This window comes from Ceratotherium simum, chromosome 17, assembly GCF_057802395.1.
Source record: "Ceratotherium simum simum isolate JZ-2026a chromosome 17, ASM5780239v1, whole genome shotgun sequence".
Classification (NCBI taxonomy): Eukaryota; Metazoa; Chordata; class Mammalia; order Perissodactyla; family Rhinocerotidae; genus Ceratotherium; species Ceratotherium simum.
This window is the reverse complement of record NC_141916.1, coordinates 7325771-7353674: the sequence shown is the minus strand read 5'-3', so window position 1 is coordinate 7353674 and position 27904 is coordinate 7325771. Positions and strand designations below refer to the sequence as shown.

Genomic DNA, 27904 nt, shown 5'->3' with positions numbered 1-27904 from the left:
CCTCATCCGTCGACACGACCCCACACCCAGCCCAGTCAGCCATATTGACCACTGAGTTCTTTGAATGCTCCACGTTCTCCTTCCCCAAGTCCACCTCACCCCTACAATCCTGGCTCACGCATACTCACTTCTTCAGGTGTAGTGTGGACACCCCTTCCTGTGGGAAGCTTTCTCAACACCACTTGCTCTGGGTTAGGCTCCTCGATTCAATGACTCATGGTGCAACTTCTTATGCTTCCTCTGTAACCCCCTCTAGACTTTGAACTCCAAGAGGGCAGGGACCAGGTCCATTTTCTTCACAGTTTTTTCCCCAGTGTCCAGCAGGCCATGGCTCATAAAACAGATTCTTAATAATATTTCCCAAATGAATGAATCTGAATGGGAGTTATGTGGCAAAGAAGAAAATCTTCGCCTCTAAGTTCTGACGGTCTTCAGATCTCAAGGACCAGCCAGAATTTTTCTGATCTCCAGCCAGATATTCTCTCTCTTTCCTTTCACTCATTCGCTGATCTGATACAGGATTCTTCTGCAGGCTTTGATTTGCCATCTTCCCTGAAGGGCAAACTGAAAACCTTTGTCTTTCCTGCCCTGTCTGCTCCACGGACATCGCTGTAAGCCCTGCCTCTGTAGGCAGCAGTTCTCAGGAACCCGTGAGCCCGCTCTGACCTGGCATGCGCCTGCCCAGCGATAGCACTACCCAGAGGTTACCACTCCCCAGAGAGCAGATTTGTCACCATGGAGAGGGACGGGCTAGTGAGCAAGACCAGGCCAGCTTGGAGAGATTAAAAAAAAGTGTGGCGTGCCTTTTCCCTCATACCTGTCAGCTGGCTTTGCAGAGCTTTAGAAAAATGACCACAGCAGAGAAAATCAACATGAGAACGTTGCTAACAAGGAGGATACATAACACAGATTAAAACTAAAAACAGAAGAAAAATACATTCAAATTCAAATAAAAAAATCTTTAAGTACAGTACCATCAGTTCCTTTGCACCTGAGCAAAATTATACCAAACAATTCCAGAAAGAGACAGTTTAGCGTCACTTTTTTCTGAAGAAATTTTTTCGTTGTTGTAAAATATATAAAACATACAAAAAATGCAACAAACATACAATAACAACAATAAACACCCAGTAGGGCTCACTATATATCAGGCACTTCACTCTCTCTGTATGTATAAGGTTAGTACTGGAACCCCCATTTTACAGATGAGGAATCTCAGGCACTGAAGGGTTAAGAAACTTTCCCCAAGGTCGCAAATCTCAAAGGGGCAGAACTAGGATTTGAGCTCAGGCAGTCAGCCTAGATTCCATACTATTAACCACCAGGCTACACTGCCTCTCATAATTTACATACAAATGATTGTATATAACATATACACAGTTTAAAAATAACATGCACAGTCACGTACCTGCCACCTAGCTAAAGGAACAGAGCATACCAGTAAGTCTCTCAGAAGCTCACTGTGGCCCCTCGTCCAGCACATATTTCTCTGCCACCTGTCCTCCCAAGGTAACCTTTATCCTGAATTTTGGGTTATCCTGCTTTTTGTTATAGTTTTAATATCTATATCCCTAAATAATATATTGTCAGTCTTCTATTTCATGTAAATAGAATCATAATATGCATATTCTTCTATGACTTGCTTATTAAACTAAACATTATGGTTTTGAGATTCTTCCCTATTAATGAGCACATCTTTGGTTCATTCCTTTTTGAGCTGTATTCTATTCTTTGTTTATTCATCCTATGATTGGACATGTACGTTGCTTCCAGTTTTTGTGATAAAAAAATTCTTTGGATTTTTTTTTGCGTAAGTCAAATTTTAGCAGCCTCAGAATCACCTGGATGAGTTGTTAAAACGCAGATTGCTGGGTCCTCCCATTGGAGTCCTATTGATAGATTTGGGGTGGGGCCTGAGGATTTGCATTTCTAACAAGTTCTCAGATGATGCTGATGTCACAGGTCCCAAAGACCACACTTTCAGAACCACTGCTCCGGGTGTAGATCTAGGAGGAGACCCTCCATGTTATAGGATATGCGTATGCTCAACTTGACCAGGCACGCCAAGCTGTCTTCAGTCTTCTCTGACTACTGAGGTTGAGTGTTTTTTCAGATATTTATTGGCCATTAAATTTCCTCTGTGTGATGACTATTTGGTTCTTGCTCATTTTTCTATTGGGTTCTTTGTGTTTTTTAAATTAATCTGTGAGAGCTCATTATATTTTATGGATATCAATCCCTTTTCACTTTTGCAAGTTGCAAAGATCTTCTCCCAGTTCTTGGTTTGTCATTTTACTCTTTATGTTGTCTTCTTTTTTTCCCCTTAAAATTTTTTCATTTGTCCATTTCGTATAACATAGCCACAATGGTAAAATTTAGATCAGGGGTTGGCAAACTGTGACCTACTGCCTGTTTTTGTAAATAAAGTTTTATTAGAACACAGCCACACTTGTTTACATATTGTCTATGACTGCTTTCACACTGCATATGTTGTCTTTTGAAGAAACAAAGTTGGTCATTTTAATGTAGTCAAGGTTATCAATCTTGTTTGCGCTTTCTGTGTCTTATTGAAGAAATTCTTCCCTAGAGTAAGATCATGAAGATAGTTTCCTGTGCCACTGTGTAAAAGTTATTTATTTTGACTTTCACATGTGAAGTCTTTAAACAGTTTTATTTATTTATTTATTTATTTATTTATTTATTTATTTATTTATTTATTTATTTATTTATTTATTTATTTATTTATTTTTTGTGAGGAAGATCAGCCCTGAGCTAACATCCATGCTAATCCTCCTCTTTTTGCTGAGGAAGACCAGCTCTGAGCTAACATCTATTGCCAATTCTCCTCCTTTTTTTTCCCCCCCCAAAGCCCCAATAGATAGTTGTATGTCATAGTTGCACAGCCTTCTAGTTGCTGTATGTGGGACGTGGCTTCAGCATGGCCAGAGAAGCGGTGCGTTCGTATGCGCCTGGGATCTGAACCTGGGCCTGGGATCTGAACCTGGGCCGCCAGTAGCGGAGCGCACGCACTTAACCACTAAGCCACGGGGCCGGCCCCCACATGTTAAGTCTTAATTTACCTGGACTTGGTTTTAGTGTGTGGTGTAAGAGAATGATCCAATTTTTATTTTTCTACACTCTTAATTATTCTGATTTTGTCTGAATATTGAGAAGGGTTAAGACCCATACAGAAATGTCACAAACATTTCTTGGCAATTTGTTCTTCCATATACATCTTAAAATCAGCTTATGAAGTTCCATGAAAATTCTATTGGTGTTTTGGTTATAAGTGTACTGACTTTATAGACTAATTTAGGGAGAATCATTATCTTTACAATATTCCTATTAACGAATATGTATATATTCATAATATCCTTTTATATTTAATTGCTGCTGCATCAGAGTCATTACTGTTTTTTATTCCTAATATTGTTTATTTGTCTTCTCCCTCTTTTTTTGATTAGTCTTATGGAAAATTTATCTACATCGTTAGTTTTGTTTTTTTTGGCTGAGGAAGATTCACCCTGAACTAACATCCGTGCCAATCTTCCTCTATTTTGTATATGGGTCACCACCACAGCATGGCCACTGACAAGTGGTGTAGGTCTGCGCCCGGGAACCAAACCTGGGCCGCCAAAGCAGAGCATGCTGAACGTAACCACTAGGCAGGCCCCCTGTTAGTGTTTTTTATTTGGTTTTTTTTGAGAAATTACTTTTTATTGTGGTAAAATATACAAAATTTGACATTTTATTTACAATTAATATAGTTCTCTGGCATTAAGTACATTCACAAATTGTTTGTGCAAGAAGCAATTGCCATTGTTGTGCAACCATCACCAACATTCATCTCCAGAACTTTTCATCTTTCCAAACTGAAATGCTGTACCCATTAAACTCTAACTCCCCATCCTCCTACCATGAGCCCCTGGCCACCACCATTTTACGTTCTGTCTCTATGACTTTGTCTACTACTCTAAGTATCTCATATAAATGGAATCATACAATATTGGTCCTTCTGTAACTGGCTGATTTCACTTAGCATAATGTCTTCAAGGGCCACCCATTTTGTAGCATGTGTGAGAATTTCATTCCTTTTTAAGTCTCATTAATAGTCCATTGTATGTATATAGCATATTTTGTTTATCCATTCATTTATCGATGGGTGCTTGGGTTGCTTCTACCTTTTTGCTATTGTGAATAATGCTGCTATGAACATGGGTGTACAAATATCTGTTTGAGTCCCTGCTTTCACCTCTTTTGGGTTCCATTCAATTCAATTCCATTCCAGAAATGGAATTTCTGGATCATATGGTAATCCTACGTTTAATTTTTTTGGGAACCACCACACTATTTTCCACAGCTGTATCATTTTACACTCTCAGCAGCAATGCACAAGGGTTCCAATTTCTCCACATCTTCACCAACACCTGTAATTTTCCATGTGCATGTGTGTTTTTAACTAGGCATTCTCATGGGTGTGAGGTGGTATCTCATTGTGGTTTTGATTTGGATTTCCCTAATGTGTTAGTTGTTTTAAAGAACCAAATTTTGTCATTTACTTTTATTGTATATTTGTTGTCTATTTCGTTATATTTAATTCTTCCTTCCATTACTTCTCCTGGGTTTATTACGCTGCTTTCTCTTCTTAAATCAGATGCTGTTGTTGAAGTAAGGACTGCAGACCTAAATTTTTAACTTAGGACAGTTGTTTAATAGCCTGCACAGAGCAAAGGAACACACAGTCCACAAGAAGACAGCTCTACTTGTTGCCCTCTCAGATCCCTGAAGTTACAGCAATTCTTTTCTACATGTTTATGTGGATAATAGAGACAGAAATAGCCCAGTAACACAGGTCAGCCCCTGGGGTCCTACTCTGAGAAACATCTTTCTCTATTGTTAAGGGTCTCTTTTTTTGTTCTGTCGTCAGGAGTCTGGAGCTTGTGGGTAGGAGTTCTTGTGATACAGAGGAGGGCTTTGGAAAAAGTTACCGTATGACATGGAGGGGATGTAGTCACTTCTGGCAGGTCAGGGGTGAGTGGAGTCCTCATCTATGCATGACTCATTAAATTAGGGGAAAAAAGCCTCCAAATTCAGCCTTTAAAGTTTTTTTTTTTATTTTTTTTTATTTTTTTATTTTTTTATTTTTTTTAAAGATTTTATTTATTCAGTTTTTTTCCCCCCAAAGCCCCAGCAGACAGTTGCATGTCATAGGTTCACATCCCTTTAGTTGCTGTATGTGGGACTCGGCCCCACGTTGGACGGAGAAGTGGCGCCTCGGGGCGCTCCCGGGATCCGAACCCAGGCCGCCAGCATCAGAGCGCGCGCACCCAACCGCTAAGCCACGGAGCCGGCCCTAAAGTTTTGATATATAGTATTCCTTTTATTATTCAGGCCCAAGTAATTTCTTTTTTTTTTTTTTTTTTTTAAAGATTTTATTTATTTATTTTTCCCCCAAAGCCCCAGTACATAGTTGTCTGTCACAGCTGCACATCCTTCTAGTTGCTGTATGTGGGACGCGGCCTCAGCATGGCTGGAGGAGTGGTGCCTTGGTGCGCACCCGGGATCCGAACCCGGGCCGCCGGCAGCGGAGCGCACGCACTTAACCGCTAAGCCACGGGGCCGGCCCAGTAATTTCTAACTTTTATTATTTTTTTTATTAGTAAGTTGTTTAGAAGTTTGGTTTTTAATTCTATGTGGGTTTTTTCTTTCTCTCTCTCGAGAAAGTTTGCAAGTTATACTTTCTATTCTTTTAGTAGTTTTCTTAGCTATTTAAATACATTTACTTAAAGTCCAAAGTTAAACACAGCCTCTTTTCAAATGGAACCATAGCATACATTAGCTGATTACTATCCCTCCTTGCTAATTTATAATGCTATTTTTATTCAGCATTTTAATTCTATTGTTTTTAATACCACACATTAGACATCCTTTTTACTGTTTTATACAGTCACTGTATGTTTAAGTATACCTACATACTTACTAATATCTTAGCTTAATAATCCATCTTACTTCTTAGATCTTCCATCTGGGATCATTTCCTTTTCTTATCTGAGTACATCTTTTAGAATTTGGAGGTTGGTTGGCAGTAAAATTCCTGTTTTTACTTTCCTTAAAATGTCTTTACTTCATCTTTTTTATTGATATTTTTACTACATATAAAAATTCTAAAAATTGACAGTTATTCAATTCTTAGCCAACTGAAGATATAATTCCACTATCTTCTGGATCCTAATGTGTTCTTAAAAAGTCAGCTGTCATTCTAAAAGCTCTTATTTATCTGTTTTGTTTTTCTTTCTGGCTGCTTTTAATATATTTTTTTGTTTGTTTAAAGTTCTGTTTCGTCATTAAATACCTACTTGTAATTTTCTTTTTATTTCTTCTGCTTGAGATTTATTGGGCTTTCTGGTTCTTAGGTTTACTACCATTCAACAATTCTGGAACTTTTTCTTTTCCTTCTCACCTTTACAGTATTTCCTTTTGAAATTCTATTTAGAGCACCTTAGGTCATCCTCCTAGTTTCTTAATCTCATTTTACATTTTCTCTACTTTTTGTCTCTTTGAGCCATATTCTGGATTATTCAGATCAATTTTCCAGTTCACCAGTGTTCTCTTCAATGGTCTCTAATCTGTTTAATCTATTGAATTTTTAATTCCTATTTTTATGTTTTTCATCTCTAGAAGTTCCATTTGCTTATTTTCAAAATCTATGCAGCCATTTTTATAGTCTCTTGTCCTTGGTCATATTTTCAATACTTTTAAAAACATTTCTGAAACATGTTAAAATATTTATTTATACTTTTGACTGAAAAATTCAAGAATGAGGTTATCTACAGGTCCGACTCTGCTCTCTGTTGTTTCTGCTGGCTTTTACTCATGGTAATGGTTTCCTTGTGTTCTAAGTGAAAGTGGCCTTTCTCCAGAGGGGATTTCTCTTTATTTCTGAGAGTCACTCAGGGTTGTTTAGGATATTTACATGCCAATACGGTATAAAGGAATACCTATTGTAATGTTTCTCTCCTTTCTCAATGTTTCTCAAAGGAAACAACTTACCAATGGATTAAAATCAATGCTGGGAGCATTTGCTATAACTCTCATCAAGAGAATCACAAATTGGATTATTCCCACTTTGGAAGATAGAAAGGAAAAATATGAGAAAGATATGCTGCTGAAATATCTTACAAATCAAATTCTTTACCACTTGCATCTAGGTTCAATTTAAGGAGGATTTCTATTTGACTGTGAAAATACCTCTACTAAGAAATGTAGTCCCTTCTGCAGTTTGGTTCCTAACCACCCCTCTCAGCTCTGCTATAAATCTTGAATGATGAAAACTGCACGATTATTATTTATTTCAGTGACATCGTGAGAGACTGCTTGAGGAACAACCCTACAATCACAGAAATGCACAGACCTGTGAGGGTCATCTGGATCACAGTTAGGAAGAAACTGAGTGAGTGCTTCCGCCACTTCTTCATTTGATAAGACGTCCCAGAGTCCATCTGTGGCCAGGATCAGCACGTCGTCGGCTCCATGCTCATATGTGGAGAGATCGTAGACTCTTACCTGAAAAGAACAGGAATACTCCTGCTTAAGAAGCTGGGAGCATATTATTCCCTCTAACAAACTGGCTTCTGATCTCCCTTCCCTTTTCCTGCCTAGCCTAGCAAGCTTTGTGCTCAGAGGTGGCCTCCTTTGGAGACTTGCTGTACAGACACATGGGGCCCAGAAGGTGGGTTTAGCAGTTGACAAGGAAGAAATTAATTGAAAATGTAATGCCTGAGATGACGCAGGAACAATGACTTACAATAAATACTGTGCTAGCCAGAAGGAAGAGCCGCCAGAGGCTTGATTCCTTCCTTGCTTTGCACATCCATTCCACAAACATTTATTAAGGGCTTGCTCTGTGCCAGGTGCTCTGAGTATGAAGATGAATAGATTTCTCTGTTTCTGAGCTCTCAGTCTGTGGGGGAGACAAGGCCAGGCTAAGATCCTCAGCAGTTGCTCTACATGTATTTGTCTAGGACTAAGGAGACACACTTTGTTTAATGCACTCACAAGAGTTAGCTTTTGGCTTACCCATTTAAGGCCCAAGGGGCCAGACTCATCTCACATAAGGATGGGGCTCTGATGCTATACTCAGGTTTGAGGAGCCTCGATCTAGCCTAAATTACAAAGGATACATACTAAGTCTGACTCTCCAAAGTGTGTCTTGGCAAACTTTAAGTCTTTCCTCATCCCTAGTACCTGGAATGACTTGGATATTTCAACATCACCTAAACTCTTTGAAAAGAACAGAGCAACCTTGGCAAAGCTAATAAGAATAAAAATCAAGCCTTATTTGGGTTAGGCCACCACTCTCTGTTCACCCACCTTTGGCAGGATGGAGAGAGGAAGAGTGGGGATTTCATTGCTATTCTCTACTAAGTTGGCAGCACCAGCCCCTGCCTCCACCACCTCCTGAGCAGAGGACAAAGGCAGGTCAATGTCATCAATCTTCTAGCTCCTTCAACACCCCTCATGACTCAATCCTATTTTCTAACAGCAAGACTGAATGAGAGCTGTAGGCCAGGGGAGAGGGGGCGGGGAGGAAGGAGGATGCAGTGTAAGCAGCTGTGGGCCCCATCACACACAGTCATCATTATGTCATCTCAGATCTGGAGAGAATACAATTCTAAGAGGCCTGCAGACTGTTCAAATCCACATCTTTGAAAGCCAAGCGTCCCATGTTTTATAAAGGTTTGCCCAGGCCAGTGATGCCCTGCCACAGGGCTGGTCCTATGGACTGACAGCCTGCACCCAGCAGCAGAAAACAACAAAATGCCCCATACCTACACACAGAGCCCTTGGGAAATGAGCTCAGATGAAAAGCAGCCTCCGGGTGCCAGGCCTCTGTGGCCTGTGAACTAGATGGTCACAATTAGCTAATGGCCCAGTGCATGGGAGGAGCATCAGGGGTATAATGGACTGGCTTTTAACACTTTCTCAAAAGGCATGTTCACTTCAAGATCAGTCTACATTCTAGAGAAGGCACTGTGCCTTATGAGGCCAAATCGAAAAAAACAAGAGGGGGGATCTTAAGCTTACAGCAGACCGGAAAGTCCCAAATGCCAGAATTCTATTCTCAGGCCACTGAACTCATGTGGTCCAATTTTCACTCTACAGATACAACCAAATCCCCTTTGCTTTATTTTCTGTGGTTCCTGAGTGTCTTAGAGCAGTGCTTCTCAAATGTTAATGTGCATAGGAATCAGCCAGGGATCCTGCTAAAAGGCAGATTCGAATCCAGCATTTCTAACTTGCTGCCACGTGACGCTGATGCTGCAGGTCCATGGACCACATGAGCACCATGGTCATAGAGGATCCCTACCGGTCTGTATCAAGGAAATCAAAGGCTCAGTGGTGTTGAGATGCCTATATAGACTATCCCCTAGGGTAGGCTTTAGAGAGAGTGTGGATGTCACTCCTGGGCTCTCAACTTCAAGTCCTGGCTCACTGTGTTTGTTACTGGGAGTAACAAACTAACTTGGCTTCAGAGAGACTGCTAGCATCTTACTGGGGTACATCTACAACACGTTTCTGTGATCATTTGAGCTCCACAGGATAGAAAATGTTAAGTAAAGGGAAACGTGAATGTCCGGTGGCCCAAATTCATTCTTGCAGCTAAAGAGGAAATTCCATCTGCCTTCCAGCTCCTTCTAAAAGAGAGGTTTCTAATCTGAAGATAACATCCATTTAATTTCAGGACCAGCCCGCGTATAGGGTGCCAAAATCTCTTCAAGTGCTTTCTGCTGGCCCCCAACAAGTGGAGATTTGCGTTGTTTAACCTGAAATTGTCCTGCCCACTACTCAAATGGAAATCGGCCAACAGAATGGGTGTGGGTTGATAAACAGAAACATGTTAGAAAATGCTCCTCTCCAATTGTCAATAAATTGAATCCTTCCCCAGTTCCCCTCTTCACATTTCCACACACAGCGCTCTAATGCAGTTTCATTAGCCAACATGAAAATCCTTTTCAATACCCTTCTCCAACTACTTTTTATGTAAATAATAAAAAGCTGGTCTCAACCCTATTCCCTGAGGCACTCCCCAATTAACATCCTTTTAGGTTTTTACTGCTACCCTTTATTTCCTGCCCTTTAGCCAATTTCCAAAGGACTCTGCCAACTTTCCACTTACAACTCGTGTCTTGTACATTAACCTGTGATGCAGAACATTTTGTGAAAATGCTTTCAGAAAAATTGGACCGCAGCGCAAGACATCCTCCTGCACGCTCGTCCTCGCCAGCGGCAAGGGCTTCAAAGGATTCCAGCGGGCTCTGGAGACCTGACCTGCCCTCCCTGAAGCTGCTGTGGGCCCTCCTCAATCAGACCACAACTCGCCTCCCCAAAGTTCCCTGTTCAATTCCTTAAATAGCTGCTGAATGTTCCGGGAAGCTTCACATCAAATTAATGGGCTCTGTGTCTCCAGGACTCAGACATCAGGAGGCGAGTCTGCGGGCCAGGGAGGGGAGAGGGGTACTGCACAGACGCCTCGGTCTGGAGGGGAGCTGGAGAACACGGTCAGGGCTCCTGGTGGCTCCTTCTTGTGTTCCCACCTGCCAAGAAAGGGAGAGAGAGGCCACAGGAATCCCTGAGACTCTTGCAGTTTCTCAGAGCAATATAATGTGAGCAGCTGAGAGACGGGGCCTGTCTGGATCTCTGTGCCCTCCTAGAGCCTTCGTTCCATGCTTCCTGAGCACTTGTGATGTGCCCACTACTTTCCCAGGCACTGAAGATCCAGCTGTGAACAAAGGTGACAAAGTCCCTCACAACTCCTACACTAGTAGATGAGGCAGACACACAAATAAGTTGCAGTGTCAGAAGACGATAGGTGCTCTGAAGAAAAATCAGGCAGGGCAAGGAGAACGACGAGAGTCATTTGAGACAATGTGTTTATGGTGGCCTCTCTGGGAAGGCACCGTTTGAACAGAGATCTGACCAAGTGAGGTCCCGTCTTGTGCCTCCCTTTCCCTCCCTCGGGGACCTGTCCCTCCTCTGGATTAAGAGCGTGTGGACACAGTGTTAGACTGCTGGTGAAGAAGAAGCCCTGAGGGGAGCGATGCCACCCTCTGCTGCCAAAGAAATCCAGAGGGAGAACAAGGAGCAGCGTCTTTCCTTCCACCCCCTGGTCCTCTGCAGTTACAATCCTTTCACGTCCACAAACACAGTATTTACCTATTTGTGCCAGTCTGGGTTTGACTGTCTGTCTCTTCCACAAGATTAGCTCTTCTCAAACTTGAAGGTGTTTAAGAATCACGTGGGGTGCTAATTAAATATATTAAGATTCAAGGGTCCACCCTTAAAAGTTCTGATTGAGTAGTCTGAGCCCAGGCACCAGCCTATTTAAACAAGGGCCAGGTAATTCCAATGCGAGTGGTGGAGGATCCTCACCTTGAAAACACTCTTTGTAACAGGTGACAAGCTTCTCTCGGGGTGAGGGTTGAGCTGTCCCAGCACAGAGCATAGAGTCGAGCATGTGGCAACCACTCAGTATATAACTAAGGGCAGCATTTCCTTGGTTGCAACTCACCCAGTCCTGCTTACAGAGAACACCCAGTGAGTTTGTCATCTTATCTTCCCTCCCATATTCAACTTCTGGAGGCCAGAGATCCCATTTTGCCTTTCTCCTGTGGGCCTAGCAGTATCTTTCATAGCATAAATCACAATAGGTCATCAGGATGTACTTGCTGAGACAAAGAATAAATGGCGGAAGAAGAGAGGAAGAAAAATTCAATGCTGAAGATCCATTCTGAAGAACCCCTAATCTCATGGTGACCCAATAGATTTAACTTGTTAACTCCAACACTCCCAAGTGTCACCAAAATGTAATGCGCTGATGTTTAACAGAAGTAGCAGACTCTTTCCCTTTCTTCCCCTGTCTGCAGTGGAGCAGCTAACAAACAAGACCACTCAGTGTTAGGGAGGGAGCAGGAACAGGTCTTGAGGCTTGCAAGAGCCTTGGCTAATGTGCCCCTGAATGAGCCAAGCGCTGACGGCTCTCGCAGGGCACTTGGCTGCAGAGCACTCAGAGATGTCCCTAATGTCATCGCCGGGCACCTATTTTACATGGGAGCCTGTGACAAGCAACTCTATATAGCACTGCCACTTAGTGCTCGGCCGCAGGCTGCTGTCTCAGCGTCTGTCTAATACGTGTTCGCATCTTTGCTCTATTACTTGTGGAATTTCGGTGGCCTAAGAGAGCTCATACGACTATAAGCTGATGCTAGCTTCCTGAAGATACTTTTAAAAAGAATCCATTAATTCTTCCGTTTGCCAAAGCTCAGCTGCTTCTCTAGGACGCCCTCACAGCTTTCACATCTTTATCAGCTCAGCAAATTCTCCAAACCTTTCTTCCCTTGAAGCACTCAGCGTAGGACGATGCAGGCCTGCAGCTCAGGCCTGGCTTTCTGGAGGAACGGGAGCCCCGCTGTTGTGATCAGAAGCCCTCACCTTCAGCTCGCTGCTTCTCACCAGCTTTGGGACTTGAGACAAGCCATTTATTTTCTCTAGCTCTCAATTTTCTCATCTCTAAAGTCACGGCTAAAAATTCGAAAAAATGCAAGAAAAACAAAGATGATAACACCTGTTCAGCTTCTCTCACAAAGCTGTTACCAAGATCAGATGAGCGAGTGTGGAAGGGAATTACCGATTCCAGTGCACTGCATGCTATTTTTTAGGGCACTGATCTCAGGCCACACACCTGAAAATAAGCTAGTTGGTAGAAGGACATGAGTAAGAGTGGACTCAAGGGACCAGGGGTTCAATTCCACAAGTCTCATTTAAAGTAACAGTGACCGGGACTCTCAGTGGTGTTCTTGGTAGAGAAGCCAGGTGGTTCCCAAGGTAAAGGTCGCCAATAGGCGGTGGAAAATGAGGCGAGTACAAACCCTTGTCCTCTACTTCAGGTGGCCCACCCAAAGCTCAACCTATAAAGCTTCGAGTGTGGTCCTTGTACCAGAAGAAAATAAAACTCCAGCATATTTCCTTGTGGTCCTGTAAACCAAGTAGATGAATTCAATATTGGCACTCTGGCAGGCCAACAAGATTGCATCCACATTCTCTGTTGTGATTCCACCTACCCTACATGATGTCATGAAACACACACTGAATTTGGGGCAGAGACTTGGGTGTGAGCCGCACCTCTGCCCCATAGTAGTCAGGCAAAACCACTTTGTACATTCCCATTTTCAAAGTCTATTGACCACCTGCTGGGAAAACCGAATGAAGAAGTAATGATTCAGCAGATGGAGACTGTAAGGGAGGAGGAGCTGAACATCACTGCCTTATATGTAGAGGGTCATGCAGGGGTCCAAGCCCGGGGACGTGAGAGAGGGCTGGTGTGCCTGAGTGGCTTTACAGTTTGATTTGGCCAAAGTCCTGGATTTCCGCTGGGAATTGGTGAGGGATGAGGCATGACTTCTCAGATCCCCAGTGTCTCCCTTTGTGAAAGGAAAGGTTAGGACTAGGTGGCCACTGGGGATGCTTACAGCCCTTAACACTCTCTGATTCTCTCATCATAGCATGAGTTAGACCTGGATGTGACTGACCACACGATCTCAGAGCATTTGACTGTAAATGAATCAAGGGACATTTGAGTATTACAAATATGCTGGCTGTTCATACTACCCAAAAGGAGCTGGTTGTTTCGGCTGTGGGTATAATTTTATACTTGAAATATACCACAGATATTCTTGAGGGTTTGCTTTTTCCTTTGGAGACTACAGACAAAATAAACATCTGACTTTGGAGGATGGATACAATCTAATAGCTGAAAAAGTTTCTAAACCAGTTAAAATATTAGGTAGTATGAAGTCATACCAAATACCTGGGCCTTGACAACTTGGGAGGTGAGCTACAGGGAGGAATCTCCTTTACCTGCTGGGCACTCCCACGATCTCCTCCTTCCCTGGGCTTCCAGTGGCTGGTCCACCACTGAATCGAAGGCTCAGTGAATGAATCAGTGAACAAAGGGGCTTGAATCTAGCTCATTAATTACATGAGAAACAAGTCTGTGTTCATTAAAATGCCCATTTACAGAGAGAAGGGTCAGAAGAAACTCCAGCCTGTGAGTGACAGGATGCGGGTGCAGTGTGGACGGACTGAGTCATGTTAATCTATTTGGGAGGCAGGAGAGGCACACGGAGTGACCACACATCCCTGTTTGCCTGAGAAAGTTTAGGGCTTTGCTGTTTTCCCAGCATAGTGATTAATAGTGCCCCCTTTGACTCTCAAAAATGTCCTGGTCACCTGACGTATAAATAATGAAATGACTGCTACTCTTTATTCTTGCAGTTGCTACTTGTGGCCATTGTGGACTGAAAATAAGCACAGTGTGTTACTACTCCACAGGTCTCTTCACAATAGCAGGAGCTCAGAGATCTCAAGTGAGCAAGTCACTGTGTATCTTGCCTTAGGCGAGGAGACACAGTTCCCCCTGGTCAACTGTGGGAGACCTGCTGTGGGGCAAAGTCAACCCCACTGATTGCAGTTACTCTGGTAGCAGGCAGCCCAGGTCTCAGCAGATGTGTCCTCAAGCACAGGATGAGTATCCCGAACCTGCAAGCCTGGCATCGAGGCACACGCATCGTTAAGAATGAAGCATGCGATCCAGGACTAGAGCAGGGATGTATCACAAAACCGCTTTAGGACCGAAGTTCCTGAAGCTCAGTGAAGAACGGGTTACGCAGCGTTATTCAGAGATTAGTGTTTGGATCACTTGCTTCAGGACTGTCTAAAAATGTGAGAATTCCTAGGACCCACCCTAGTCGTAGTGATTCAGATTTTCAGGAAATGGATTCCAGGGATTAGCAGTTTTTAACAAACGTCTCAAACTATTCTTATATGCATTAATGCAGTAAATTAATGCAAAAAATATGCTGCATGTTTAACTGAAACATTCCAATGAAATTATTGTTTTTCAGGAGGGGATCAAAGGGAAACAATCTCCAATGACAGGAAATGTTTGACTCAACATACAGGTTGGCTCCTTTTGTGTGACCATGAATTTTAAGAGTCGCCAAACTAGTTTTTTTGGTGTGTGTCAAAGTAAATTTCAAATTCCGGTTTCATTCAACTAGCTGGTTAGCAAATCTCAAGTCACTGCCCAATGGGAACAACACATATAAATAACACAAAGATGCATACAAGTGATTTTTACAGCAAGACTCAAGAGTTAGAGATGCAGATGGACAGGCTAAATCATGAAGTCTCTCCTATGTAAGGTCAGATAGTGCCAGAGTCAAATAAAGCAGCTTCTGTACACTCCCCAGACATATTCAAAGTGGTGGTGGTGGCGAGAGGGGAGTGTACAGCTCCCAAGACTGCATCACCCCAACTGAGAAGACAGATGTGTGGGACTGGAGAGGAGATTGAGAACACTGCCAGTAAAGCTGAACTCATAGAAACAGAGTAGAATGGTGGTTACCAGGGGCTCGGGGGGTTGGGGGAAATGGGAGATGTTGGTCAAAGGGTACAAACTTCCAGGCATAAGATGATAAGTTCTGGAGATATAATGTACAGCATGGCGATTATAGTTAATACTGTATTATATATGTGAAGTTGCTAAGAGAGTAGATCTTAAATATTCTCACCACAAAAAAGAAATGGTAATTATGTGACGTGATAGAGATGCTAGCTAACTATGGTGGTGATCATTTTGCAATTTATAAGTGTATCAAATCACCACGTACACCTTAAACTTACACAATGTTATATGTCAATTATATCTCAATAAAACTCAGGAAAAAAAAGAAAACTGCCAATACAATTGCTCTAGACTATCAAAGTATGCTTAGATAGAACTTATTATTTTCCCTTTGTACAGAGGGATCCATGGTTTGTGAAGCCTGAAGTTTATACAATTTTGGGAGCTCTCTAAGAAAAAGAATACAGAAATAGTATGAAAACAAACTTAGATACTAATGTGAATGTTTATTAAGAATGAGAAAAGAAATTGCAACAAATTACTGGAAGCTTGGAAATTGAGGTCCTTTTGAGAAATGTATACAAAGAAATGATTCCTGATTGTAACCATGCTTCTCCTCCTCATCTAGAACTTCTACATTTCCCAGTAACAACCAGAATTCAATAAGGGCTGGTCTGAGTGAAGGGTCCTGATACTTAGGTTTAATTAGCTTCTTTGTAAATCTGCCTCTACACTGCTAACTAGATTTCCTTTCTTAATTAAGTAAACAGCTAACTCATTGCCTTATATTAGTTTGCCCTGGAAAGACAGATGATTATTACTGTAACCCTCAAGACTTCACAGCAGGGAGGGCATTTCTACAGGAAGGCTGTCATAGAGTCTTCAACACTGCTGCCATCAATTCCTTCCCTCCCTGTACAAGCAGGCTGCTCCTCCCATCAAGAGGTGGACTCCAATTCTCCTTTTCCCAAATACGGACTGGCCTGAGTGATTTCTTTGACCACTAGAATGTGGCAAAGGTGATGTTCTTGGACTTCTGAGGCTAGGTCTTAAAAAGCCCGGTAGCTCCTGCCTGGGATGTTTTCTTTCAGCTTCCAGCTGCCATGCTATGAAAAGCTGCAACACTGTGGAGAGTCCGCGTAGCTGCCTCGGCTGAACTCGCTGCTGATAGCCGACATCAACCGCCAGCCATTTGAGCGAGCCACTGCGGACTTCCAGCTCATCTAGTCTTCAGACGACCCTCGTCCCAACTGACACCCAACTGTGACCCCACGAGAGACTCCCAGGGACAACCGCCCAGCCGAGCCCAGTCAGCCCACAGAACTGTGACAGGTCATAAATGAATCTGTTCAGCTTCTAAGTTTTGGGGTGGTTTGCTTTGCAGTCAACAAAGGCACCAAGATATTATATTGCGATACAACGCTTCCAGGCTCTCTCTCCCTAGAGGATTGGTGGGCTGGCACATGCAACATTGAGCCCTCTGGAGTTTCCTCTTTGGTCCCTACTTGTCCATAAGCAGCACCTGCTCCCTCTGCTCCTGTCCTCCAGCAGGTAAACACTAGGAAGACCCTCCCTCTGTGGGGTGGGGAGATGAGAGGCCACAACTGTCCAGTGGTCAGTTTAATTTGGGGACTGGAGAACAGCAATAAGAAGTCCATTTTGGTCTTAAGTCCAAACCATGTTTTCCACTCTAACTTTATACTAGCTATAAAGTTATTGTCATTCCAGACTTCTGTCTTTTTTTTTTTTTTTTTGGTGAGGAAGATTGGCCTTGAGCTAACATCTGTGCCAATCTTCCTCTACTTTGTATATGGAACGCTGCCACAGCATGGCTTGACGAGCGGTGTGTAGGTCTGCACCAGGGATCCAACCCGGCGAACCCTGGGCCACCGAAGCAGAGTGTGCAAACTTAACCACTATGCCACCAGGCTGGCCCCCTGTGTCTATTTTTTTAATTGGTTCAGAAAACTCAGAAGGAGAAAGGCATGAAATTATTTTTCCTTTTTAGACCTCCAACAAGCAACAACACTCTTCCCTTCTCATAGGCTAGAAAGCAAAGTTTATTTTTAATTTTTACAAAATTTCACTCTGCTTCATCCTCTGAATCAAGTCTGCCATCAGTTCTCGCTACATTGTTTTTTTGAAATGTCTCTCAGATGGGCCTCCTTTGAGTTTTCCTAGTCCCCGCCCAGCCCAGCTTCTCTCCGCCACATAGCATCAGTTCTGCAACAGCCTCCCTGTCTGCATCGCCCCACCCTCCATTCCCACATCTATGTGTCGTTACAGGCTGAGGCTCACACCGCCACATTTATCATGCTGCTCCCTTGCTCAAGACCTTATCTACTGCCTTGGGTCCAGTTCAAGGCCTCCATAATAATTAGCTTCATTATAGCTAATAGCCCTCAGGCTTATCTTCCAAATTCAGTGACCCCGTAAGGAAATTTTACTTCACACCAGACTCACTCCTGCTTCGTTCTTTTTCTTGTCCCACTTACGTTGTCCTTCTTCTTCAGGTTATATAGTTCTCTCTCCCTTCTCTGAATTCCCCCATCTCTCAGGAAGCAGGAAGCACAGGGTTTATAGCTGATTATTCTTTGGCGAGTCTCACCTTCCAATTGGCCAAAACCTCTAATTCCTTGAGGACATGTTCCCCAGTATTCTACTCAATAAACACTACTGGACTCATGACCTCTATGTGAAGAGACAGTGAAATTTTGTGGTCTTGATGGAAAAGGAAGAGGCGCTAGGAGCTGCTATTTATTAGGCCAGGTTCTGTGCTAGGTACTTTCTATACGTCACTTAATTTGTTCCTTAGGTTCCTGGTATAACAACCCTATTGTCCTCTTTTTATTAAACAGGAAGTTCAGATGTAGGTAAAGTAACTTTTTCAAGGTCACCTAGCTAGTAAGTGAACAGATAGAGCTTGAAGCCAAGACTGACTACCAGTCTGAGTTTCTAACCACTACATCACACCACCTCCTAAGGTATTTTTGAGGGGTCTAGGGAATTTTTTTAAACAAATTTTTCCTCCTTTACCCCCAAAGATAATTACTGTTACCATTTTAGAAAATTTCCTTCCAGACTTATACACACATATGCATATACCTTTTTTTAGCAACTTACAATCACACTCTGTAGGTGCAATCATATTTTGTTTCACTTAACATAGTACAGCCATTTTCCCATGTTATTATGCACCAATATTGTTTTTCATGAATTGGCCATGCTGCAGAAAGTACACAATACAATAAAACATGCTCTTTCCCAAACTGGGTTTTTGGCTAGGGGCGTGAAAAGCTACCAAGAATCAGAAGACTGTAAATGTTAAGATGTCAACGTGAGATCTTAAATATTGTTCATGTTTTCATGGAGACAACAGGGGAGTCCCAAACAAAATAGTCATCCTCTCTCAATATGGAAGTGAATACTGGGAATCCCTAAGCGTGAAGCTGTCCAGAAGCCAGTGGGGAGGAAGACTGCCATTTACTGACCCTCTCTGAGCACGTACCAGACTTGGGCCAGGCAGGTCTACAGATGCTCTCTTTTCTTTTCCCAGCACCCTGTCAATACAGCCGCTTTCACCCCCCTGAAGGGGGGAGAAAGGCAGCCGGCAGTGACTCGTGCAGCCACAGGTAAGACTGGTGCTGGGCTGGCATTCAGAGACTGGAGTCTAAGCTCTTCCTTCTTTTAGAGAAGCCGGTCTTGGATGAAAGAAACAATAATATCCAGATGAAGAAAACTGAGAATCAGCAAATTGAGGTAGCTGGAGTTAAAAACAAACAAACAAACAAACAGGAGCCAGCCCAGTAGCACAGTGCTTAAGTCTGTGCGCTCCGCTTTGGTGGCCCAGGGTTCACAGGTTTAGATCCTAGGCACGGCCCTACACACCACTTAACAAGCCATGCTGTGGCAGGTGTCCCACGTACAAAGTAGAGCAAGATGGGCACTGATGTTAGCCCAGGGCCAATCTTCCTCAGCAAAAAGAGGATTGACAACAGATGTTAGCTCAGGGCTACTCTTCCTCACCAAAAAAAAAACCCACAAAAAAGCAGCTGATAGGAATCTTGAACACCAAGGAGAGGAAAAATGAAGCTGAGAGAGAACTGGGCTCCTTGTGGTTCAGTCTGGATGGGGCGGGGGAACTGCTGAGTCGAGGAGGGGGTTGGCCTTGCAAACTTGCCCCCATATAGAAAAAGACCTCGTTCTTCCAAGAGCCCAAAAGGGGGCTAAAGGCAACAACACAGTGTTGGAGTGGATCCCAGACAGCTAGAGTGACATTAGAGGAATCCTAGCTCTAGGGAGGGCCTGTCACAAGCCAGAAAGGGGCGCGGAGCGGAGAACATCTGGAGGTTCAGGCTGCAGGCCTGGGCCAAGTTGCGTGAGTAATTCGACCTGATGTGTGTGCTGGACGGGGCGGGGACTGCTGGAAAAGGCGATGCAGAGGGTCTGGGCCCCAGCGCCTGAGTTCACAAATCCTTTCCCTCTCCACTTGAACTCTCTTACAGTACTATAAAAAAGGGGAACGGTGATGAGCTTCATCGAGCAAGACGATGGGAGCCCTGGCTGGCGCTGTCTCCCTTGCATGGGGAGAGGCTGCATCTCACGCTGTTACATGGAGGACACGAGGGGCTGGGACCAGGAAACAGTCAAAACGCCTCCCCCACCACCAGGCCCACGCTCAGCGGGGCCTCTTGTGGAATTCAGTTCTTGGCCGGAAATCCCTGCCTTAGACCTCAGAAGATATGAGGGGGCTCAGCAAACCTGGCGGCTGCTCTTGGGGTTTGGCAAACTTGAGATTTTTCCAGTGCCTTGTGTTCAGCGAAACTGAAAATGTGTTTGGCTAGAAACCCTTCTCTAATTTTTAAACCCCTGTGCGTTTTTCACGTAAATGTGATCCACATGTTTTTGATTTATTTTTATTTAACTCATCAAATCGAATTAGGAGCTGCAATGATGAATGGGAACAATGCTGATTTCCAAGAAGATTTTTGAGCCTTTTTTCTCAGAACAAAATCACATTCCCCCCACACTCCCACCCCATGACCATTAAAACTACCAGACTGAGCTGGGCTTGAAATGTAGAAACCAAATGTGAAATAAAGATCCGTGCTTGGCCAAGACAAAGCATAGCAGGGGACTGTTCTTAGGAAGCCACAGTTAGAAGCCAGGGCAGGCTTGGGGTGGGGGTGGGGGACCGAAGACAGGAAGGGAGACAGTTATGCTTCCTTAGATGGTTTAAATAAATCTACTTGGCTTTCTAGGCTCCCAACAGAAGTCCCTTAGCTGTTTCTCTAGGGTTTGACTTTATCACTGCCACCCAGGGAAAAGGCATTTCTGCCTCAAGATGAGCGGTCCCTGGCCCCATCTTCTTTCCCCTGCGCCCCTCCCTAGTAGTCAATTCAAGCTGCTCCTCCTCTTCCCTCTAATGTGCTCCCCCTTTCCTGGCTCCAGCTAAGGCCTCTCCATCTGGAAGCATTTAAAATGGACGATAATGTTAATCCCGTGCAAAGGAATCTTGGGATCTACACTACATACCCATTAAGCTAAATTATAGGTGCACAATCTTCTTTTGCACAATTCTGTCTAGCCTGGGTTGGCATACACGAAAGACCACGGGTATCTTTCCCAGTTAGTTTTCTACGACATCATCATGTTGGACAACTTCAGTCTGAGGCTGGCAGTATTTCTCTGAGAAACTCTGGCCTCTGACGTCCCAAGGTAAAGGTGCTTTCTTCAGAGCCCCTCGATCCAGTACTCGGTGGGCCCCTTGGACACTGTCCAAAGATATTTCTTTGAACTCGGCTTCTCTCCACTTATACCCTGATCGAGTTAGGCAGACCTGGGTACAAGGACCATCTTGCTACTTAATTACTGTACAACCTCGGGGAATGATTTCACATCCCTGGGTCTCAGTTTCCCAATCTGTAAAATGCGTATAATCATCATACAGACCTCAAGGGCTGCTGTGAGGATTAAATGAGATGCTGCGTGTAAAAAAATATTATCTTGTCTGGCCCAGACTAGGTAGTTAATAAATGTTACTTTTTATTGTTATTACAAAAACTCCACACTTGATTCAACTCTACAACTCTTCTAAGAGCACTTAACTTTCCCAGAGGTTGCCAGTTTTCTTTTCAATCCTCCCCGTCACTCACCAACGCTGAGCCAACCAACCCACTTCCCTGCAGACCAGAATAGGTGCCGTGAGGTTCTGATCAAGCAGCAGGATTTTTCATCAGTCTCCCCCCCAGGCGCCAGTCTGAAACCTACAGTCTCTTCTTGGGATCCACGGTAGCAGAGCGATTGGAAGGTCAATAATCTAACTGCACAGAGATCATTCTCCTTCAAACCAAACCAAACTTCTTCTCACTCTATCTAGAAAGCCTACATGTGTGTGTATGGGGGTAGGGGTGATCAGGTTTTTGCTCTGCTTTAAGAAGCAAAATGGTTAATTAGTGTTTCCTGAGGACCATCTGTCCCTTTTGGAAAGTAGAAAGGTGATGGCACCATTCAATATGTCTGATAAATGCCTCTCTCCCCAGGGGGAAGATATAGAAGTCCGTGAGTCTAATACTTATTGGTTTTCTCTGGCCAGGAGTTGTTTCAGCAGTAATTCATGGATCCTGATGTTGGTCAGAATAGAGGGACCAGGGATCCACCAGCTTCTGGGGGATCGTGGACACCTGATGTAGTAATGGTCCTCATCATGCAGAATTGTTATGGGGCTAAAAGAGAGACATGGGCAGGCTCTTGACGAATGGTAATTATTATTTCCACCAAGCTGATCTCACTTGAAATCCTGGGTGGTGCCAGGAAATGTGTGTCTTTCATGCCCGACATTTACTGGAGATTTCTCTCTCAGTGGCCCCTTAACCTCCTGTGGCTAGATGTGTTTTGGATGCCAGCCTCAGCAACAAAGGACTCTAAAGAAACTACCCCGGCTCACAGCCCTGCCCAAGGCGTGGGCCTAGGTGACTGTGCCCATCAGTGGCTCCGGACTGGACACACAATCTGCAGGGGCAATCTTTATACAGGCTGGGAAGTCACTCGTGGCCAAGTATAAAAGGTGAGTTGGGCCAATGAGATTCCTTTCCGGTCTACTGGAATTGGGAGAATGAGAAACTGGGTTGACTGGTGGCAGAGACATACAGAACATGGCTGGCCACATTAATGGCAGAACACCCTCATGAAGGTGACAGACTCCCACTGCTGGGGCTCTCTAGGGCTGCCTGGATTCCAGAACCACCCTCCCATAAAGCCTGGCTATTCAAGGGTTCTTCCTGTGGACACCATAAACATCTCTTCCAATATTATTAAAATAAACACCTCCTTTTTCTGAGTTAGCTTGAGTAAGTTTCCGTTTCCTCCAATGAAAAAAGCATTCATAAAACAGCACCTACCCTTGGGAAGAACATGCAGATGGAGCGATGTCTAAACCTTCTGGGCATTTCCAGTGCAAGGTATTGCCTTAACAGTTAATTACACAGTTACGTGCAAACATCCTTGGTGCCCGACTCACCCCTCCCTGGCTCTCCTCTACTATAGAAATTGGAAAAGTTAAAGGCCTTTCTCTCTCCCAACCTCCCTTGCACTAGGGGAGGTCATGTGACACAGTTCTGACCAATGAGAAGCGAGTGAATATCTGTTGGGACTGACAGGCTGTCCCCTCCTCCCCGCCTTGCATGACAATGTTACACTTGGAGCTGCTGCCACATCTTGAAACCAGGAAGGGAAAGTCAGAGAAGCAAGGATGGCAGCCCTGGCGCACTGGGGGCGCTGCACCAACACGAGCAGCTGCCAAATTCCAGCCTCCTTGTTATGTGAGAAAAATCTACCCCTAAACTACTATTGGTTAGGTTTTTCTATAACTTAGAAGCAAACTCTTTTCTAAATGATCTACCTTGAAATAGAACCTGATATTGTTTCCTATAAGAAACATGATTTTTTTAACCAAATATATGACCAACTTGTTTTTAAATTAATTTCTCCAAATATCAACTGAAAGACACAAGCTCTCCAGGTAACTAAAATCTAAGCGGAGATAAGGTATATACATGAACAACTATGTTATAAGGCAGAAAGTGGAAACATCGTAAGACACCGTCACTCTACGCCTATCTGGAGAAGAGACTTACTTCCAGTCGGAGGAGGGGGAGGAAATCAGGGAAGTCTCCACAGGAGAAGTGTTTAAGCTCAACTAGACAAAAAAAAGAATCCGGATTTTTGGAGACGGGGAGGTAGGGCCTTCTAGGCAGAAGGAATATTCTAAGCAAATATGGGAAACTGAAGGTCATATACAGGAAATAGCAAGTTCATTCTGGCTATTGCAGGGGAAAAAAGATCAGATGAGAAAGGTAGACCAAATTATAACAAGGCATGAATGCCAAGCAAGGAGTCTGGGCTTTATTCTCCAAACCATGGGCTGATGTTGAAGTTTTCTGAGCAAACAGGAGCCAGAGGAGTTGTTTAGGAAAATCTGCCTGAGAGCCATATGGGGGAGGGAAGGAGGAGGCAGGGGATGCCACCAGGGGGCTGTGCAGCTATCTGGGCAGGAGGTGATGAGGGGATGAATCAGGATAGAAAGTGAGAATGGAGTGGGAAAAAGAAACAGACATGAGAGACACTGCAGAAGTACAAGTGACACCAGCTAGCTACTGTCTGGATATGGGGTGTGAGTCATGGGAGGAATAATCTAGAAAGAATTTTATTGTACAAAATAGAAACAAAACCTCACGTGTACCTCTGGAGCTGAAGACAGGAATGGCTTTATGTAGATGTTGGAGTCATGCACCTTCAGGTCATGGTCCCCAAGTCCCCTGGTCACTCCAATAGTTGCCATTACTCGCGCCTAGGAGTATAAGCAAAAGGTCATCAGAAACACTCACATACAGAGAAAGCATTCCCGTCCCAACATAGGTGCCATGGGCTAAGAGAGAAGCAATAATTTTCCAATTCCTCCTGCCCCTCTCCATGCCCCTTGCTGCTAACTCATGTGGGTAGTTGTTTCCAAGGAAGGGCTCACCAGAATCACGTGCATACTTGAGGAGTGGTTATTCTACCCATCATCTTAAGTTTAATGGGCTGCGGCTGTCTCTTTTCGCTTGCTTTCATCAAGACTTGAGGGAAGGGTATCCAATAAACTTTTAAATGCAATACACGCGTGATGTTACAGCTACTGAAATCAGTTCAAAGCACATCCAACAGGATCCATCCATCCACCCATCCATCCATCCATCCATCCATCCATCCATCCATCCTTCTGCCACACACCCACTCTACAAGTATTTGCTGAACATCAGCTATGTCTCTAGTCCCTTGATGGTCATTATTAAAAGATGTAAAATAGAGCAGCTCCTGCCCTCCCAAAGCTCATATATTATACTTTATGGCTGGAGACTCCACAGAGACCTTGGGGCTGAGACCTCACCACCTGCACGCTTTCTCTAAAGGGTTTTCTGAACACTTTAAGGAAACAATACTATTACACTAACGCCTGCTCAGTCAGCCTGAATATCTACAGGAATGCCACAGACCTGATTCACCAAACATTCACTGAGCGCCTACCATGTGCAGACACCATGCTGTGGGGGACAAATGTCTAAGGCGTTGTCCCTATTATAAAGGAACTTGGTAAGGGAGAGAAGAGGTACGTTCAACAATATATAAAACATAGCCAAGTGCTGAAAGACACATAAACAATGGGTTCTGAGTTGAGAGGAGGTAAAAATTCTGCTGAGAAGGTTCCCTGGAGGAAATGCCACTAAATTTTTGTGCAGAAGGAGGAGCAGCATCAAGACAGGTAAACACACAGGGATGGAGTCAGTCATCCTGGGTGGAATGAAGCCCAACAGCCTAACACCTGGATCATCAATAATACATCCAGTGGAGCGTCATGGTTCAAAGACTCGAGCTTGAATCCTCACTCTATTGCTTGAATAGCTTGTAAATGCTAAGAAACATGACAATCTAACGTACCACCACCATCTTCATCCTAGTTTCCCCAAAAGGCTGTGGACTTTGGAGCTGGTTTCAGATCAGAAGGTGAGAAGGTTTACATTAAAATAGAAATGAAACCATGCTGCATTTTTTAAAGGCAAGAGTCAAAGAGGGTGAAATGCAGACATGTGATGTGAAGCCTGGAGACCTCTGTCAGGCGGGCTGCGGAAACCCTCTGCTCCACTGGGAGGCTGCAGCAGCTCCCTTCCAGCCGAGAAGTGTTTGACTCTAAATGCGACAATTCTGAGTCCCCTGCGGCCCTTCTGTGTTCCTCCCTGCTCCGGGACCCTGTCTGGCTGGAAAAAGCACAGGTGGGCGTTTTAGACCAAAGAAATCTGATGTTTCTGCTAGTTGCTGAACTTGTTTACAAAGTATATAGGTGTTACCCACACAAGTGCTTAAAAGCATTGGCAGAAAAAAATGAAAAGTTAAGGGCTGTGAAGTGTTCCGAAACTTCTGAGTGGGTGTATGCAGAGAGGAAAGAGAAAACCCCTGTAGCGGAGCTAGACAGACGTGATGGGCTGCAGGTGTCAAGATTTCTCAGGAAATCACCGAGTCCTCAGACAGGGCTGGTGCGCTGCCTTGCTACAGGGCGAGCCTGGAGTGGACTAGAGCCACAGCGGCTTTTAAATAGTCAACAGGTGCAGTGACACAACTCGTCAGCTGCCTCTCCCAGAACTGTCAAAGCCCTCATTCACTGAAGTGCCTGAGGAACAGGATGTCCCGGTGAATTGAACGTTTTGCCTAACTGGGAGACCCTTGCTCCTTTAAATCTTATCGCTGATCATCTCCGAGGCACATATTTGTCCACTTCCCTGTTGCCCTAAGGACAGCAGCCTGAACATAACTGAATAGTGTGTTTAACACTTATGCATTTAGTGAAGGCCTGCCGTGAGTCAGGTACCAGGCGAGACACATGCTCGGGACACAGAGGTAACAGGACGTGGTCCTGAGCTGACCAGAGCTCCCTGGGTGCAGCGGGGGAATCATGAGAATCTCGGCCCCACAAGACCCGCAGCTGCAGGCGCAGGTCACTGACGAGTTGACCTACACTAATGGGTCCCACCGTACTGGAAGCATACACAATCCTAAGAGCCCTTCCCTGTCGTGATTCTCAGCCAGGGACGGTGAGGAGGAAGGTGTCCATCTCCAGGACAGGGCAAGTTAGTTTGAAAAATGATCCCTATATGGATCTGACGTTCGTGTTTCATTTCCTTCCGTGAAATGCCTCCTTCCATTGAAATCACTGCTGGGGCTACACTGAGCCCAAAATGTAATCCTGTGTGCTCTCTCACACTGTACATGCAGATACACATGTGCACGCACGCACAAACACACACACACACACACACTCAAGTTCTGCCCAAAGGCATCCTTTGGTTTACTTCTTCCTGATAAAAACTATCAAATGCTGAGAAAAATTTCATTTGAAGATTCTTCTTAATGTGACCACTTTTCACTTTTAATTGGAACTCTTAGCACCCAGCTGAAAGGTACTTGTGTTCTAGGGAGAATGCAATGATTCAGAAGGGGTTTGTTCTTATTGGGAAATGGCTTCAGAGCTTCCTCATTGCCGCTCCAGGACTGCGGCCTCCTCCAGTCTCTGCTCAGAGACCACTTTAAGACGGACAGCCTTCCTTCGGTTCAGCAACGTGTCTGCTGCTCAGCGTTTGATTCTGACTGGGGCTCTGGGAGCTGGTGATGGATGGTCTTTGCTGTCTCAGCCTGGGCTCTGGTCCATGGGATCCTATAGCTTAATCACAGAGAGGCTCTGAATCCCTTCCAAAGGGCTAGTGGAGAAGCCGACTTGCAAAGTCTGAACTTCCCTGGTGGAGCACGAGAGCCCCAGGAGGCAGAGGGCCCAGGCTGCACACCTGGCACCGCCTCTTGCTGGCTCTGTGACTTTGCCTGAGCAGTTTTAACCTCGCAGTCCCAGCGGCCTTATCTACCAAATGGACATAATACACCAGCTCTGCCTGCCTCGTGGCTTGTTGTCAGACATGCAAGGAGATGACGTATGTGAAAGTGGTCATGTGTAAACACTGTAAAAAAGTTATCCAAATGAATTGAGAAGGTGGATGTTATTTTTACAAAATTGACTTTGGCCCCTTGCTCACCACCCCCACCCCCACCCCTGCCACTCCTGGGACCCTTAAGACAGGAGGCTTGAAAGATGATGGAGGTGATATTCTTTCAAGCTGTCAAGGCTATAAAGTCATGAGCCATTGAGTGGAACACACAGATCACCACGGGCTCTGGGGAGACTGAGCCTTGCTCTCTCTGGCCCTGGGGAAGTGCACGTGCCTACCTTCTTGCCTTCTCCATATATAAGGGGGAACTTCAGGTCATCATCCTCAATGATTTTGTATGCCCTGTAGGGGGACAAACAACATTTCAAAAAAAGGTTTGTACTCAATTAGTGACCCAGTGCCCTGACACAGTCTG

At 44.3% G+C, this 27904-nt stretch overlaps 1 protein-coding gene across 2 annotated transcripts in view; it reads right to left on the bottom strand.

Moving 5' to 3' along the window:
* PPM1H (protein phosphatase, Mg2+/Mn2+ dependent 1H) overlaps nucleotides 1-27904 on the bottom strand; it is a 247660-nt gene that overhangs the window by 18932 nt on the left and 200824 nt on the right. For both annotated transcript variants that reach the window (XM_087442091.1, XM_004429361.3), the window contains exons 7-9: nucleotides 27768-27831; nucleotides 24204-24311; nucleotides 7412-7563 (exon numbers count right to left, since the gene is read on the bottom strand). In XM_087442091.1, the coding sequence (XP_087298217.1) occupies nucleotides 7412-7563; nucleotides 24204-24311; nucleotides 27768-27831 (324 nt within the window). The remainder of the gene's footprint in view (nucleotides 1-7411; nucleotides 7564-24203; nucleotides 24312-27767; nucleotides 27832-27904) is intronic.